Below are 16,604 nucleotides of genomic sequence, written 5' to 3'. Positions count from 1 at the left end.
CTTTCACACACTCCCCCAGTGCTGTTTCAGGAGCAGGGATTACACTGAGATTCTGGTCGCAGCCCATACAGAGGCCTCTGTCCGGAAACACGGGCGCCCACTCCCAGGGTGCTAGGAGGAACCTCTCACACACTATCCATGCTCGCCGACCAGTATATCAGGGATATTGGCAGCCACCACTTGCCCACCTTTGCCGGGGTCCAGCGCGGGCGTTAACTCACGTGGCCTGAGTTGCCATGGGCACACTCTTTCCTCAGCTTGGAGGATGTCTCTGACCCAGCCCGGTCCCTCTGCACTCCCAGCCCCCACTCTCTCTCAGTTCCAAGTTCTGAAAGAGACCTTGTCAAGGTCTGACCTTCCAAGACCTTCCAAGTTCTGAAAGCAGCTCTTGCTCAGGTTAGTGAGGAAGGCGGAGTGTTCTGTTCTCCGTCTTATTTCCTACAAGGTTGATTATATATTCAGTCAATTTTTGCTCGATCATACCTTCGTGTTCAGTGTGTGGAACTTCCAGATGCACCAAAGATAGATTTTTCTGTCACTGGTTGTAGAACTTGTTGAAATTTTGGGGAGCGGTATCGGGAGAGCTCCTCATGGCACCATTTCTCTGATGTCACCCTAAAGATGCCTTCTCTTGATGAATACTTGCCCATTATAACTGGTCAACATTCTTTCTAGCTCAAATCTCGAGCACTGAATCCATGCATGTGCTTATACACAGCTATATAGCTGTACCTCAATGCATGTAAAAAGTGGACTCCAAACAATTCTTTGGAAACAAAGCATGGTTTCATTACTATAAAACCATGCCAATTCTAGCACTAGCCTATGTCATTAGTTGCATCTAATGCAACTTCCTACCCACAGCCCCACATTCCAGTGTTCCCCATATCCCTGCAGTTCCTCCGACTCACCAGCATCCCCTGCCCCTCCTGGCAGTGCTCTCCCCACAGGCTTGCCTAGGTCTTAACACAGCTCTAAAGCCTCCCAAGACTAGGTCAGGTCCCCATAAAACTCAGATTGCTCTGTTACAGCACTAATCACAATGGGAAATAATAAGTTCTTTAATTAACTATCTTTTCCTATAAAGTCTAGATCAGTAGTTCTCAAATTGCTGAGCTCCTGGACATGTAGAATCAGAATTACTTGGAACCTCTTAGAAATGTAAATTCTCAGATCCAGCCCCAAATCTACTGAAACAGAAAATTTGGGACAGAAACCTTGAGGTGAGTCTGATGCACACTAAAGCTGGACAAGCACTGCTCTAGAATCTGTGCAGAAATTTATGTTCTTCCTCTGCCTGTCTTAAGCACTGCCCTCAGACACCCAGCTTTTTTGTATATAACCAGTGCTCAGTAAAATCACTGAATGAATGAATGAATGAATAAATGAGTGGACATTCCACATTTCTCATGATACTAATGGTAGTCTCTTAATCAAGATTAGAACAATTACAGTTAGCAATAAAAATTTTCCTGAAAAACATCCCCTATAAAGCAAGAAGCAATCAAGTAACTAAACTTCAAAACAAATGACACAGAAACTTGTAACATTTGTGTCATATAAATTATAATATTCAAAGTCTGTATATCTTTGGATATATAATAGGCGCCTCCTTTGATAATCCTCTCTAAGTAAGAGGAAAATAAGATCAAAGAAAGTATGACAGGACAAAAAGAGCCAAAACACATTCATTGAAGAACCTAGGAAATCTCACTAAACCACCAGCACATCACCAGGGTATTTAAACTAGGAAAAAATATTTTTCAAGAAAGTGAAACCAGAACAAATGAAAATGTCAGAATTGACAAAAACAGAAAATATTCAAATTCACATGTCTAATCTACACTTTTCATTATATTTGTTATTAAGTTCCCATAACTTTTGTTTACTACTGAAGCTGGAAACATTTATCCTGCAATAAGTCTTAAATCACTGAGTTAATAAAGTGCTAGTCCATTGCTTTGTTCTATGTTGTTCTATGTTCTTTGTTCTATGCACATGCACAGAGTTCACCCAAATCAACAGAAAAGCATAATTTGTATGAATGTGTACACAACATGTCTGCATGTGCATGCATGGGCACATGTATGTGTATGTGTACATATTCCATGCATTCTATATTTGATATACGTCCTTACTTCCTTTCAGCACAGGTCAACTAGATTTTGTCACACTACACATGGACATAATAAAAATATGACTTCTGAATATTTTTATTATAGCAAAAACAAAATTCATTTGTATATTAAATCTCATTCATTTATGCTCTCTACATATATTTTCTAAATAAAAATAGCTCTTACTTAGCTATTATTACAGGATTATTAAGATCTTTATCATAACTCTTTGTTAAAACTCTCTGTAGAGCTGTTAATTTCAATTACTGTTCTTATTAAAAATAACAGAAGTGCTTCTAACAAAAAAAATTTCCACCAATTTAAACTGATCTTCTCTCAAATTATTCTAAGTTAGTACTTGATCTACTGTAAATGCTAGAATGGACTTGGTGTTAAATATTCAAAAGTAAATTTCTAAGAAAAGAAAAAAAATGTAAGGACTAAGGGTAAGAACAATAACCATGTAAATATAAAAATTACAGATTAGGACCTCAGAATAAAAATTAAGAAAATAAAGCAAAACTGACATCTATGTGTATTTTCAAAATTAGGTCAAGAAATTAAATGTCAGGATCTCGAAGGTGCCAACATACAGAAAGATGCTGCATCATGGCCGCTGTCATCTCCACTTCTTCTACTGAGTAGGCTGACACTTTTTAATTAAGAGAATGGCAGGTCAACTGCAGAGTTCATGTATGCACTTTTTCCTCTGGCTCAGTGTCATTTATATGGTAATCACTTTGCATTTTCTAAATGCAATTACACAGTAATCTGCCCTAACTAAATTAGTCTATGGCTGCATGGCTGTTTTACTGACAAAAATCTACTGAGGAACCAAATAATTAAAGAGCAGTTATAGGATACAACGGGTCCCCCAAAAAGGTCGTTTCATTCAACATCCTTTGTTGTTTCAGTATAACATCGATGAGATGCAACAGGAGCTTACCTCTTGTTTACATCAATTAGCCAATGATAAAATTGGTTTTGTTATATGACAGTTCACTTCAAATCTCAAAACCTATCAACAATGTTAAGTGAGGATTTACTGTATTTCCAACTTATGAATCACAGGACACTCTTTAAGGCTGTGCTTTTTCTGCTATTATTACTTTTTAAAAAATATAACTGTGAAAAATAGCAGTTTATTAATTGAGCACTCAATACATGACAGGCATTGTGCTGGGAATTTACACTGAATATCTCATGTTCTCACAGCCTTATGAAACAGGTACAGATATTCCCCCTATTTTACAGATGAAAAAAACTGAAACTTAAAGACAGCAAATAACTTGCCCATAACACTAAGTCGATTGGAAAATCCAAGCCAGGAAGGGAGGCTTCAGAATATAAATTCTTAAATTTCCTCTGTACTACTTTACATACATGTAATATAAATCAGCTCATTTAACTCTCTCATCAACAAATCAGAGTCTGCTCAAATTATCAAATTAGGAAGAGGGTTGAATAGATATGAAATGGAGTCTCTGAACACTGCTGGTACCTTTCCATCTTCATCACACGGCGTATGGATCTGAAAATAGTCTTTTGTGGCACAGGGCGGGCGTTCCATGCACTGGCTGGACCCTTCCTCTGCAACACAAAAATGCATTTCAGAAATGTGTGTATTCCTTCATGACTCTAAGAAAAGGGGAAAAGCTAACCAGAACAACACAAAAAAGAAGACAACTAAAACATAAAAATAACCTCACCAGAGGAATTTACATAGAACTAGCTAGGCCCACAGAAGATAAAGGCTTCCATTTTAATTTTCACTAGAGCAATACATGTCTCTATGACACACATGGGGACAAATCATAGTTTTTCCAAGAAGACATTAGATTTATTCAGTTATCATTAAAATTGTAAATCTGCAACAAATTAAAATTCTATGCCCACAAACCATCTAAAATTACAACATGAATTTTGATTAGTATTAACACGTCCAAAGCAGTTACCTATGGGGAATGGAATAAAAAAATTACAGACAAAAGAAAAGGTCATAAAAAAAGGGATAAAACAAGCCATTTTTATCCATTCAATATTGATTCACTTCAGCACGTTGGTGTCTGGCCCATTGTCCCTGTCCCACTTTTGTGTGACTTCTGGTTGATGACAAAGGTAAATTTAAAATGAAGAGAACAAAGAGTATAAACTGGCAGAGACTACCTGAAAAGTGGGAGTCCTCTGCACACTTTTTGCATTCTTTGGCTCCTTTCTCAGAATAGGTGTTTCTAGGACACACCTGGCAGCTGAATGAACCTGGCTGGTTGCTGAAGGTGCCTGGCTTGCACGGAAAGCATTCTGATGTGTACGCCACTCCTACGAGGTAATGACAGACAGGGCGTGGGAAGGAGGACCCAACAGCAACAAGCAAACCAGCACCTTCTCGCAGCTTCTTCCAGAAGTGAGAGAGAATTACTGACCGTGCGCTCAGCCCAAATCCTTTATCTCATTAACCCGGTACTGAGAGTGTTTGCTGCATGCAAAGAGCTGGGATAAATTCTGAATAAAACCCAATAAGTAGGCCCTGGCCGGTTGGCTCAGTGGTAGAGCGTCAGCCCAGTGTGCAGGAGTCCCAGGTTTGATTCCCAGCCAGGGCACACAGGAGAAGTGCCCATCTGCTTCTCCACCCCTCCCCCTCTCTTTTCTCTCTATCTCTCTCTTCCCCTCCCGCAGCCAAGGCTCCATTGGAGCAAAGTTGGCCGGGGTGCTGAGGAAGGCTCCATGGCCTCTGCCTCAGGCTCTAGAATGGCTCTGGTTGCAACAGAGCGACGCTCCAGATGGGCAGAGCATCGCCCCCTGGTGGGCATGCCGGGTGGATCCCAGTCGGGCGCATGCGGGAGTCTGACTGCCTCCCCATTTCCAGCTTCGGGGGGGAAAAAAAAGCACAATAAGTAGAGCAAACACTTCCACAAAAGATTGACATTTGTTAGAGGAATAGTCAATATAAAAAATCAGTTGTCAAAAGACAGGTCCATGAAGTAGGATAAACTCTAAAAGACTCCTTCAATTCTATAAGCTACCACTCTCTGATCTCTGTGTTTGTTCCCTTTTTAATGCCCACTCACAAATTAACAGGCAAGACTTAAACGGCAGGAAGGGCTTGTCTTCTGGTTTGTAATTCCAGCCTTTGACAGCAGATGTCCCTATGGCTAATGAGTTAGCACCACAGGAACAAGTATACTTTAAAAATATTAAAACGCAAGCCAAACTTTAATAAAGAAGAATCACTGCTTTAATTAAAAGTAGCCCTGAGAACTAATAATGCCAGAGTTTATGGCTGCTCTCTGGGGCCACAAAGGCCCAGCTGGTTCAGAAGAAGCACAAGAGATCTGGGAGACAGAACAGGCTAGATATTTATTTTATTGCTATTTTTATGCATACAGTTGTGACTTGAGTTAGCTCAATGACAGGCAAGATAAACATTTTGCAAATGAATAATAGGCTCTTAGTAACAAAGACATTTTTCTTTTATTTAAAGACACCCAGAGCTGTCATCATCTTTACTTTTTCACACAGATTAAATAATTCAGTTTAAGGGTACCAAAACAAAACAAAAACAAAAAAACAGCCAACTTGCCAGAAATAAAACCAGAACCTTTGGACTGGTATGCTAACTTACATATAAATTACTGTCCCAGAAACGCTTGATTTATGAAACCCAGACAAACCAACAATTCAATCAATATCTTAACTCAACACAAAATGTGATAGGTGACTACTAAAACAGTGGGCTATGAAATACCTTCAATTGTGATATTTTTCACCAACACTGGCTTGACTGCCTTAGAACCCATGAGGATGCCGGTAGTTCTCCAGTATAATATGTTTGTGCCAGATTTTAGCATTACCTGTGAAAAAAGATAAAAGACACTCAGGTCAGATAAGCCATACCTGAAAGCTAATCTCTTATACTTTGTTCTGTGCATTATAATGAAATACCACTGATTTGGAACTCACAAATTTAAGTCTACTGTTAATTCGGACCTAAGCTCTGCTGAAGTTCAAATTTTCTAAAAATAATACTCTGGCAATCCAAAAACGAAAGCAATAAAGAAGGAAAAGAAAATTTCTCAAGTCTAAAGAAAAAGATAAAGCTCTGGCCAGGTAACTCAGTTGGTTAGAGTATCATCCAATTGCATTTTCAATCCCAGGTCAAGGCACATACAAGGAACAACCAATAAATACATAAATAAATGGAACAACAAATCAATGTTTCTCTCTCTCTTTCTTCCTTGTGATCTCTCTTTAAGAAAGAAAGAATGAAAAGGAAGGAAGGGAGGAAGGAAGGAAGGAAGGAAAGAAAGGAGAGAGGGAGGGAGGGAGGAAGGAAAAAAATGAATGAATGAAAGAAAGGAAACAATAAAAAGACTTTCAAACCATTGCATGAAGTTTAGGTTATATTTAAAAGGGACTCCTTTTAGAGAGCGGAGGGCACTCAGCAAAATCATATATTTACTGGAAGCCACTTTTCATAAGTAGACTTTGAGCTCTGAGAACAAAAAGACAACAGAATGAGTTTGCTTCTTTAATTTATTTATTAAACGGCCCTGGCTGGTTGGCTCAGCGGTAGAGCATCGGCCTGGCATGCGGGGGACCCGGGTTCGATTCCCGGCCAGGGCACATAGGAGAGGCGCCCATTTGCTTCTCCACCCCCCCTCCTTCCTCTCATCCCCTCCCGCAGCCGAGGCTCCATTGGAGCAAAGATGGCCCGGGCGCTGGGGATGGCTCCTTGGCCTCTGCCCCAGGCACTAGAGTGGCTCTAGTCACGGCAGAGCGACGCCCCGGAGGGGCAGAGCATCGCCCCCTGGTGGGCAGAGCGTCGCCCCTGGTGGGCGTGCCAGGTGGATCCCGGTCGGGCGCATGCGAGAGTCTGTCTGACTGTCTCTCCCCATTTCCAGCTTCAGAAAAATACAAAAAAAAAATAAAAATAAAAAAATAATATATTTATTAAACAACACTGCAACTGCAATAAGAAAAAACAGAATTGCTCTCACAGAATAACCTGATTTAACTCTATGACTTTAGAATGTAAACAATACTGCCTGACCTGTTGTGGCGCAGTGGATAAAGCATCAACCTGGAAATGCTGAGGTCGCTGGTTCGATACCCTGGGTTTGCCTGGTCAAGGCACATATGGGAGTTGATGCTTCCAGCTCCTCCCCCCTGTCTCTCTCTCCTCTCTCTCTGTCTCTCTCTCTCTCTCCCCCTCTCTCTCCTCTCTAAAATGAATAAAATAAAATTTTTTTAAAAAAATTCATTTTTAGAATGTAAACAATACTAAGCCTAAAATTTGCCTTCTTTGCCACTAAGACATTTTGCTAATCATAAATCAAACTTTCTGAGAAATTTCATGCTGATTAAGGCAAGCAAACTAATTTTAATAATTCCTTGCTTTCTCAGTTGCTACCCTTGTTCTTCTACGCATTCTCTGGCTTTATGAACTTAAACTCAACCATTTCACCATGCCCAAGATCCAGAGCAGTAGCACATTAAGTACTTTCATCTATTTCTTATATGAAAATAACAGATTCAAAGAGACTAAGCCAATTACCTATAGAAAGACAGGTTCTGTAAGCCAGAGTTTGATTTTAATTGCATGTCACACTTCAAAAGGACAGTGTTTCAATAGTAACAGACAAGTTGACTGTGTTACCTAACATTCACCTTCTAGCACAGGAGTAGTCAACCTTTTTATACCTACTGCCCACTTTTGTATCTGTTAATAGTAAAATTTTCTAATCGTCCACTAGTTCCACAGTAATGGTGATTTATAAAGTAGGGAAGTAACTTACTTTATAAAATTTATAAAGCAGAGTTACAGCAAGTTAAAGCATATAATAATAATTACTTACCAAGTACTTTATGTTGGATTTTCGCTAAGTTTGGCAGAATAAATCTTTATAAAACAACTTACTATAGTTAAATCTATCTTTTTATTTATAGTTTGGTTGCTTCACTACCGCCCGCCATGAAAGCTGGAACCCCACTAGTGGGTGGTAGGGACCAGGTTGACTACCACTTTTAGCATTTACAGTATTGTGTAGAAAAATAGGCAGTTACTTTACTCAATGGGAAGGCATTTTTCAGAGGGCATAAAACTTTGACTATTGGTGACAAGTAGGAAGTAGGTTTAGGTTCCAAACATGGATGATTTTGTGATCATCAGAGCTACTCAACAGTAGAGTCAGCACAGTGTCCAACAAGACAAACTTGAAAAATCACTTATTGAGAAGACCACAGAGAAAGCTAAATGAAGGAACTCAAGGATCCTCCCAACACCAAGAGCCACACCTGTAAACTTACATACTCAGAGGTTTGTGTATTAGTTTGATTAGCCTTATTTCTTATTAATGCCCCCTTTGAAAAGGAGGAAAGTTGGAGTATGATGGGAAAGAGCCTAAGGAGAGAGAAAAGGGTAAGAAAAACTGTCTAGAAAGAGAATGCATCCATAAAACATCTTCTCCAAATGGAAATAGTCTAAATTCATAAACAATTATGAAACCTCTTTCCTTAAAATAAACCTTTTACAATGGTTGGAAAAAGGAAGGAAAAGACTGGAGTTGCTAGTGGCAGAGAACACAGAGACTTACAGAATGAGAGCCCCACTCTCCACTGTCTGTGAGTTTCACCCACTTGTCGGCCGTGGTGTCCATCTCTTGGCACTGATCATTTTGAATCTGTGGAGTAACACAACAGTCCCAACATATTCAAGTATATCATCTTGAATAATGGCTTTAATTAAATCTGTTACTCAGCACAGGACAGGCTGCAAGAACTTCTTTTAGTACATACAGCAAACAATGTCTATGAGTAATTCTCAACAATAAACATATTAAGACCTCTAAGACCAAGTGATAACTGCATATTAGTGATGGTTCTGGGTAAACCATTGTCATTATTTTAACAAAAAGGCTAGCTCACTAAATGGTATAGAGAGGGGAGAGAAGGGGAGAGGAAAAGAGGGGAGGGGAGAGGAAAAAGAAAGAGAAAGCAGTTAATACTGAAAATTCACATACAAAGAAAAAGTTATTACAAAAATCTTACCAAATTCTTTTAAAAGCTTGCATTCACAATTCACTCCCAATGGTACAAAAATAAAGTTTATCTTTTAAAATATCTGGGGCCGTAAAATATTAAATTAATAAATCAATAAAGTCTGGTTTGTTTTCAGTTCTCCAGAACTTAATCCAAATGCACAGGTAAGTGGCAACAAAATCCCAAATTTTTATTTGGGGATAAATGTTAATCATTTGTTGGTGGCTACAGCTAATATTTTTAACATCAAACACTTTGTGCTTCCCAGAAAATTCTTCCAAAATGCCTAGTATCTGTGACTCTACTTTTCCAGGTCTATGTAGAACATGGAAACATCAAAAGTTAGGCCATCTTTACAGTATTGCATAATAGTCAACAACAGAGTAGGGTTAAAAGAGTTTCTTATTATCTACACTACTTTCACCCGAATGGCTATCTATTTCTTTTCTAAATCACTTTGCCACTTCACTGATCGTCTTGCCCAGTTTGCAGACATGAACATCTCCATCAGAGAAATTTTCTAAAGCTTATTGACTAGAAAATAGAGTGTTTTGCATTCCAAGTACCAGAGAATTTCCACTACTGAGGATATTGGCTTTAATTAAATTTAAGTATTCTACTTATATTAGAAGCATAATGACTATATTAATGTGTAAAGTCATTTTAAAACAGATATGGACCCTGAATATACATACCTTTGGTGGTCGGTGTTTGGATAAGCTGACAGCCTCTTTTTCAGCCCAAATCAGACAACAAGTGTCATCCTGATATTCTCTCTATTGGCATTCTAGAGACCTGAGTTGATTCATTCTATAAGTAACTAACAACAGTAAACCTCAGTTTGATCACTTATTCTTTCTAGGTTTTAGTTTTATCATTGAAAAAAGGGGGTGGGGCTAAATGGAAGTCCCAAACAGTTCTAAATTAAATAGCTTACAGTTTTTGATTATGTAACGTCCACACATACAACTGCATCTTTTAGTCCTCAGACATTTCCTTTCCATTAACCCTTAGCAGGATGACCATGGGTCCTGACCCTCTGAGTCAATAAATCACAATCTATGAAGCCGAAACATCAATAAAAGAAGAAATATAAACTTGCCATCGCTTTTTAGTCTATAACCAGAAGAACAAAGGCATTATTGAAAGGAAGTAATGAAACATCATGCCTCTGGAGTACCTTTATTGACAACTCTCAAAGCACTTGTCAGACAATATAACACTAAGTGCTTATTCAAACAAATAAATAATTACCTTGCTTCTTAACTTTGTTTTATTTTATTGCTATTGCAAAACTGTCCCATAAAATAGGTAATAATTCATTCTGAGAAGTGTTTGCAAACAAAATACAGCTTAAAAAGCAAATAAATGTGTTTGAATGTTGAAAGGATATTAGAGCTAGGAGGGCTTCTTAAAAGGTCCTGTGACACAATCCACTTTACAAAAAAGAATGCTGATGGCTGAAAAGTTAACTTAATTGCCCAATAACACACAGCTAGCATTTGTAAAGATGGGAATAGAGCCAGAATCTCTCAATTCAAATGTAAGGTTCATACTTTAATCAAAAAATATCTCTTCCTGCGACCAGGCAGTGGTGCAGTGGATGAGCGTCAGACTGGGATATGGAGGACCCAGGTTTGAGACTCCGAGATCGCCAGCTTGAGTGCGGGCTCATCTGGTTTGAGCAAGGCTCACCAGCTTGAGCCCAAGGTCGCTGGCTCAAGCAAGGGGTCACTCGGTCTGCTGTAGCCCCCTGGGCAAGGCACATATGAGAAATCAATCAACGAACAACTAAGGAGCCGCAACGAAAAATTGATGTTTCTCATCTCTCTCTTCCTGTCTGTCTGTCCCTCTCTCTCTGTCTCTGCCACACACACAAAAAATCTCTTCCTGCCAAACTTTTGATTTAGAAATCTCCATTATCAATAGCAATCTACATTTGTTTTAGAATTGCAAGTACATTTCCTCCTGAAATCTGTACCACAGAAACATTTTACAAGATATTTTGCTAGTTACTTGCACAACACACACTTTTTAATATGAGAAGTCAATCTGAAAACACTTTCTCAAATATTTGAGTCATTGCACAACAGATATTTGCTAGATTACCTACAGTTTATATTAAATAATTAATTTTAGAAGTAACAGCTTATTTTGTTAGACTTTATTTTTTCCTGTATTCTGTAATGCTATTTAATCTCATACCAGAGCCATCAACTATCCAATCCATTAATTCCTTTATATTGTAAAAAACTTATATTGACAAAATCAGAAACATAGCCACTTCTACTTCTGAAATATTGCCCATGAATACAGTTAAATAATTCAACTATTTGAAATTGCCCTTTTTAAACAAAAACTAAAATTGGTGAAGACATATTTTTAACAAATAGCATCTGAGGCTACAAAATTCAAAACTTAAAATGAATCTAGGAGAATATATTTGTCTCACAAAATGTCCACACCAAATGATCACCTAATGATAATACCAAAAATAAAACAAGCCCAATGCTACTCTACAAGGCATGATCTCAGAGGTAAAGAAACAGCATTCACCAGAAAATAAAATATTACAGAACAAAAGTCAAGTTTTATCTTAGTATCAAAAAGTTCAGTCAACACACATACACAAAACTGAGGAGGCACAAAGTGTAAGGGAAACAGTGAATTAAGGTAAATTTTACATGAATGTTCCTTATAAAGTAAATTTCAGAATATAAAAGGCCTTACAAAGAACTCAAAGAAGATGTTGTTGTCGACATACTGGTACTCAAAGAAGACATAACCTGACTTCTTAAGGTGCACAGCATAGATTAAAGATACAGTGCAGTCATCACGATTTGACTCTATGTAATTTCCACGAGGGATCCAAGAGGAGCTGCGGAAACAAAACCAAGAGGCATTTTCTGTCAGCATTCAGATATCTCTTCTGTTTACATGTTACATAACTCAGATTCAGAAGTAGTAATAGCAACAAGGCACAGCAGAGAAGATCAGAAGCATTTCTGAAACTCAAAGACCACCACCGTTACTGGGAAAAGATTCATTTCTTATGGTACATAACTTCCTAAATTTTGGTAAGATCAATTTGCTATTTTTCACCAAAAATTTGATCACTAAAGAGATGATCACTAATCCTACTAGTCTTGGGGGTGGGGGCAGGAATTATTCTCTCAAACAACACTTGAAATTTTATTTATTAACAAATTACCCAGAGGAGTGTTTGTGAAAAGGTTCTCGATATGAGAGAAAAAATAGTCCTAGAGAAAGCCTATTTAAAATGAACCTAGTAAATATAGATCACAGTTTCATAGTACATAATGAGGTAAAAGTCTGAAATTTTTATCTAAAAAACAAGATGAAAAATTTAAGAAAATATATTTCTGAACAAAATTTGAGTTGTAAGTCTAACCATAAGTTAATTTTTAGAATCAACCAATAATGAGTTGTATGTCTAATTTGGTGGCAAAAGAAAAAGAAAATATTCAACCACACTGCATAATAGCACAACTTAACATCCTTCTCTTCAGATTTAATTTTTTGTCTAGATTATAAGAATGAGAGTTGGCAAATTATATTCTTTCTTTTCTTACAGAAAAAAAGAATAATCTGAATAAAAGACTGAGACTTACACATCCCAACATGACTAACTGGTACTGGACCTGCCCTTTCTCTTTAACCATCTATTAAACAAAACAAAACAAAATACACGAGCCATTTTCAGGCATTGACAATAGGCAGTGCAGGACTGAGAACAGGAAAACACATCAGGTAAAGCCCAGAGTGACTTTGGCCTCATTCCTCAGGACACTGCCCAAACAATGACACCCAGACATAGCACCCAAGCAAAGCACAGTGGTCTCATTGAGCAGAGGAGCAGAGATTAGTGCTTGGGACAGTTGAAAAAGCTGGAGTTACTAGGTATAAGAATCAGAGAAAGTAGGGGCTCAAGAAGTCCCTATGAACTTTCTCTGCAGGTCCTGGGCTTGAGGCTAGAGTGTGCAGCCTAGCAGCCACTGCAAAGTTGCGACATAAATCAGAGGGGTCACATTAATGGGAGTCACTGGAGCACTAAATCAGCCAGGGTGGCACAACCTTGATAACCTTATTGGACATCCACTTAAGATCCCAGAAATGCTACAGCTTATACAGACCATGCCCTAGAGCAGGTGTCAGAAAACTTCTCATAAAGGGCCAACGCGTAAGTATTTTTGGCTTGTAGAAAACCTGGCCTTTCTTGCAATACTTAACTTTGCTGCTGTAGCTCCAAAGCAGCCATAGACATCGCATAAATGAGGGCCTGTGTTTCAATACAATTTTATTTTCAAAACAGAGGGAGGGCCTCACCGGTAGTAGTTTACCCACTCCTGCCCTAGCATAAAGACCAAGACCTAGAACTAAGAGTGAAACCAACACAGAGGCACCCTAAAAAATAATGAAATCAGACCTGATGGGATCAAGGTGCTCTTCCAGTAAATAAACTCCCTCCTAGAACAAAACTCAGCACCCTTTACATGAAAAAAATATTATCTACTTTCTCTACAACTTAATATTCACAATGTCCAAAATAAAATAAAACTTACTAAACTGGCAAAGAAATGAGAAAATATGACCCTGAATTTAGAAAAAAGACAAGTCAAAAGAAACAGACAAGCCCTGGCCGGTTGGCTCAGCGGTAGAGCGTCGGCCTGGTGTGCGGGGGACCCGGGTTCGATTCCCGGCCAGGGCACATAGGAGAAGCGCCCATTTGCTTCTCCACCCCGCCCCCCCTCCTTCCTCTCTGTCTCTCTCTTCCCCTCCCGCAGCCAAGGCTCCATTGGAGCAAAGATGGCCCGGGCGCTGGGGATGGCTCCTTGGCCTCTGCCCCATGCGCTAGAACTCGGCTCTGGTCGCTGCAGAGCGACCCCCCGGAGGGGCAGAGCATCGCCCCCTGGTGGGCAGAGCGTGGCCCCTGGTGGGCGTGCCGGGTGGATCCCGGTCGGGCGCATGCGGGAGTCTGTCTGACTGTCTCTCCCCGTTTCCGGCTTCAGAAAAAAAAAACAAAAAAAAAACAAAAAAAAAACAAAAAAAAAAAAAGAAACAGACAAGTAATTAAGACAGCTCTTAAAAATACAATCAACATTAAAGATAAACACAATGAGTGAACCCTATGTACAAAAAAATACTCTTCAAAAATGAGACCAAACTAAAGATCAAAATTTTAGGTAAACAAAAGCTGAAAGAATTTTTGAGCAGTGGATCTGCAGCAATAATAAAGGAATTTTACAGGCTGAGAAAATAATATTAAATGAACATCCCGATCTATATAAAAATGAGGGAAGATAGGACAGGGAGGAGAGGGAGGGAAGAAAGAAACATTTCTTTTAGCATAGCTAAATAAATCCCAGCATTCTTAGCTTGTGGTAAAATGTTTTAGTTCCTGAAAAGTCAATCCTGTCAGAAGGTAGCCAGAGGCTTTAAGTTTAACAATGTAGCCCCCTGAAAGGAAATGTTACATAGTCAATGCAAGAGAATGGAAAGGGTTACAGAGCCAAGATAAACATTTTGTTTTGCTTTTTCAAAACAATTTCACACTCCTCCAGAAGTGTCATAGGCAAAGCTAATGATCTCCTATAAGAGGTAAAAATTAAATGAGTTTTCCACTTCACATATTTAACCCCCCTCTCTTACAGAAGATAATCAAGTGTCTAACTGAAGGCTACACATTCTTCCTTTATGAAGAAAAGAAAGGAAATCTGAAATTATCCATTAAAAATTAGTGAGGGATTTGTAGAAATGCCACTGTCTTGAGTGTATTTATAAATATATTAATAGGAAATTAATTTGTTTCATAGTAGCTTTATCACATTTTTGCATATGGTATCTACTATGTCCTGAAAACAATTATTTTAACTTCATAAAAATTGAGCTACAGTATTTGTAATGACTGATCAAAAAAAAAAAAAGCATGATTCTTTGTAATTAGTTAATCTATAATCCCAATCAGTACCAAGATTGTCCTTGACTTCTTTCTGGAAAAGAGCAACTAGACTCTTCTCAGCCTTCCAAGAAGAGCCAAAGGTTCCCATGGTTTCTTACTTGTTACAGCCGTCTGGCCTGGTGTCAGAAGGGCCAACCACTGTGTCCATGAAGGTTGCAACGTTGGAAAATCCTACTGGCAATTCATCCCATTCATCAAATTTGATGCCACTGCCTAAGGAGTAGGTGCCTTCACCACACTTACTGCATACCTGGTTCTTCATCTCTAGGTACTCTCCGGAAGCACAGGAGAAAGCTGGAACACAGAAGAAGGTGTGACCCCTTATTCACCAGACTCTCCCATCAATGTCCTCCCCTTCACACTGTCACCAGAATCATTTTTATAAAGCTCTAACCATGTCACACCCTAATTAAAGCTTTCCACAGTCTCCCTTCTCACAACTTGCACTTCACAATCCAGCCAGCCCAACCTGTTTACCAGCCTTACCCCATGTCCCCGCTTTCCAACTCTAACAAAATTCCTATCGTTACCAAAGTATTTCATCCTCTTGCTTGCTGCTATGGTCTTCTTTCTCTGGAGATGCTGACCAACCCACCTACTCTATTTGGAAAACTCTCATACCTAACTCAAAACAACCTTCTTCACAACACCAGGCCATCAGTTTTGCCTCCCCCTGTGCGGCTACAATATTCTTTCCATAATATATGCACTAAAGCAATATGTATATGCTGCTCTATGTGCATGTGTGCATGTGTGTATCTAGAGAGAGGGAGACATAGTTATAGACACAGACATAGACACAGATATCAGTTGATGTGAGGCTTTGAGCTTCCAGGAAACAAGGGTCATTATTTTTGGATTCCTAATTGTAGCTGTCAAATAATCCAAAAAAAAAGGTTGATTCAGTGAAGGAGAATTAAGCATAAAGGGGTTAACGAGGGCAGTGCTTCAAACACAATAGCTGAACAAGTGTCTCCACTCTGGAACCAGCTGTCCTTTTTGATACTCACAACTCCCACTAGTCATTTCCACAACTTACATCTTATTACTGATGTCAAGTTCTCTGCTAATTCTGAGAAGTCATGGGTGATGTAACTAATAGCTGACACAGTTACAGGAAAAAAAAGTGCTGTTGCTAAATTTTTATTCATTCAACAAATGCAAATCTGAGTGTGTGGCTCTGTGCTCGAGGTGGTATTGCTGACTGAATTGTAGAAAAAGGCTTTCTAATCCTTTAATCAGGATATTATAGAAACAGGAACAAAATAAAACCTTCAAATTATCTGATGAAAAAAACAAATCTCCCAGCACAGAGCAAAGCAGCAAAGCCTTTAGATTTAGGTAGATTCTCCTTTTAGAATACACTTGGAAACTAACCAAAAAGTAAAACCATGCTAATTTTGAAAAACCAGAGAATTAGAGCTGAAACCCGTACTCATCTACTTAATCACAAATAAATATATGGGATT

At 38.8% G+C, this 16,604-nt stretch overlaps 1 protein-coding gene across 5 annotated transcripts in view; it reads right to left on the bottom strand.

Moving 5' to 3' along the window:
- The window catches only part of ELAPOR2 (endosome-lysosome associated apoptosis and autophagy regulator family member 2), a 302,492-nt gene that overhangs the window by 93,324 nt on the left and 192,564 nt on the right, over positions 1-16,604 (bottom strand). For all 5 annotated transcript variants that reach the window (XR_010726689.1, XM_066240442.1, XM_066240439.1 and 2 more), the window contains 6 exons: positions 15,234-15,429; positions 11,886-12,033; positions 8,711-8,797; positions 5,863-5,968; positions 4,284-4,436; positions 3,619-3,707 (listed from right to left, as the gene is read on the bottom strand). Coding sequence is in view for 4 of the 5 variants with exons in the window: in XM_066240439.1 (XP_066096536.1) it covers positions 3,619-3,707; positions 4,284-4,436; positions 5,863-5,968; positions 8,711-8,797; positions 11,886-12,033; positions 15,234-15,429 (779 nt within the window). In the remaining variant the exon portion in view is untranslated. The remainder of the gene's footprint in view (positions 1-3,618; positions 3,708-4,283; positions 4,437-5,862; positions 5,969-8,710; positions 8,798-11,885; positions 12,034-15,233; positions 15,430-16,604) is intronic.

The sequence above is a fragment of the Saccopteryx bilineata genome, chromosome 7 (genome assembly GCF_036850765.1).
Source record: "Saccopteryx bilineata isolate mSacBil1 chromosome 7, mSacBil1_pri_phased_curated, whole genome shotgun sequence".
Classification (NCBI taxonomy): domain Eukaryota; kingdom Metazoa; phylum Chordata; class Mammalia; order Chiroptera; family Emballonuridae; genus Saccopteryx; species Saccopteryx bilineata.
Note: the sequence above shows the minus strand (reverse complement) of the source record. Positions and strands in the feature narration are given on the sequence as shown.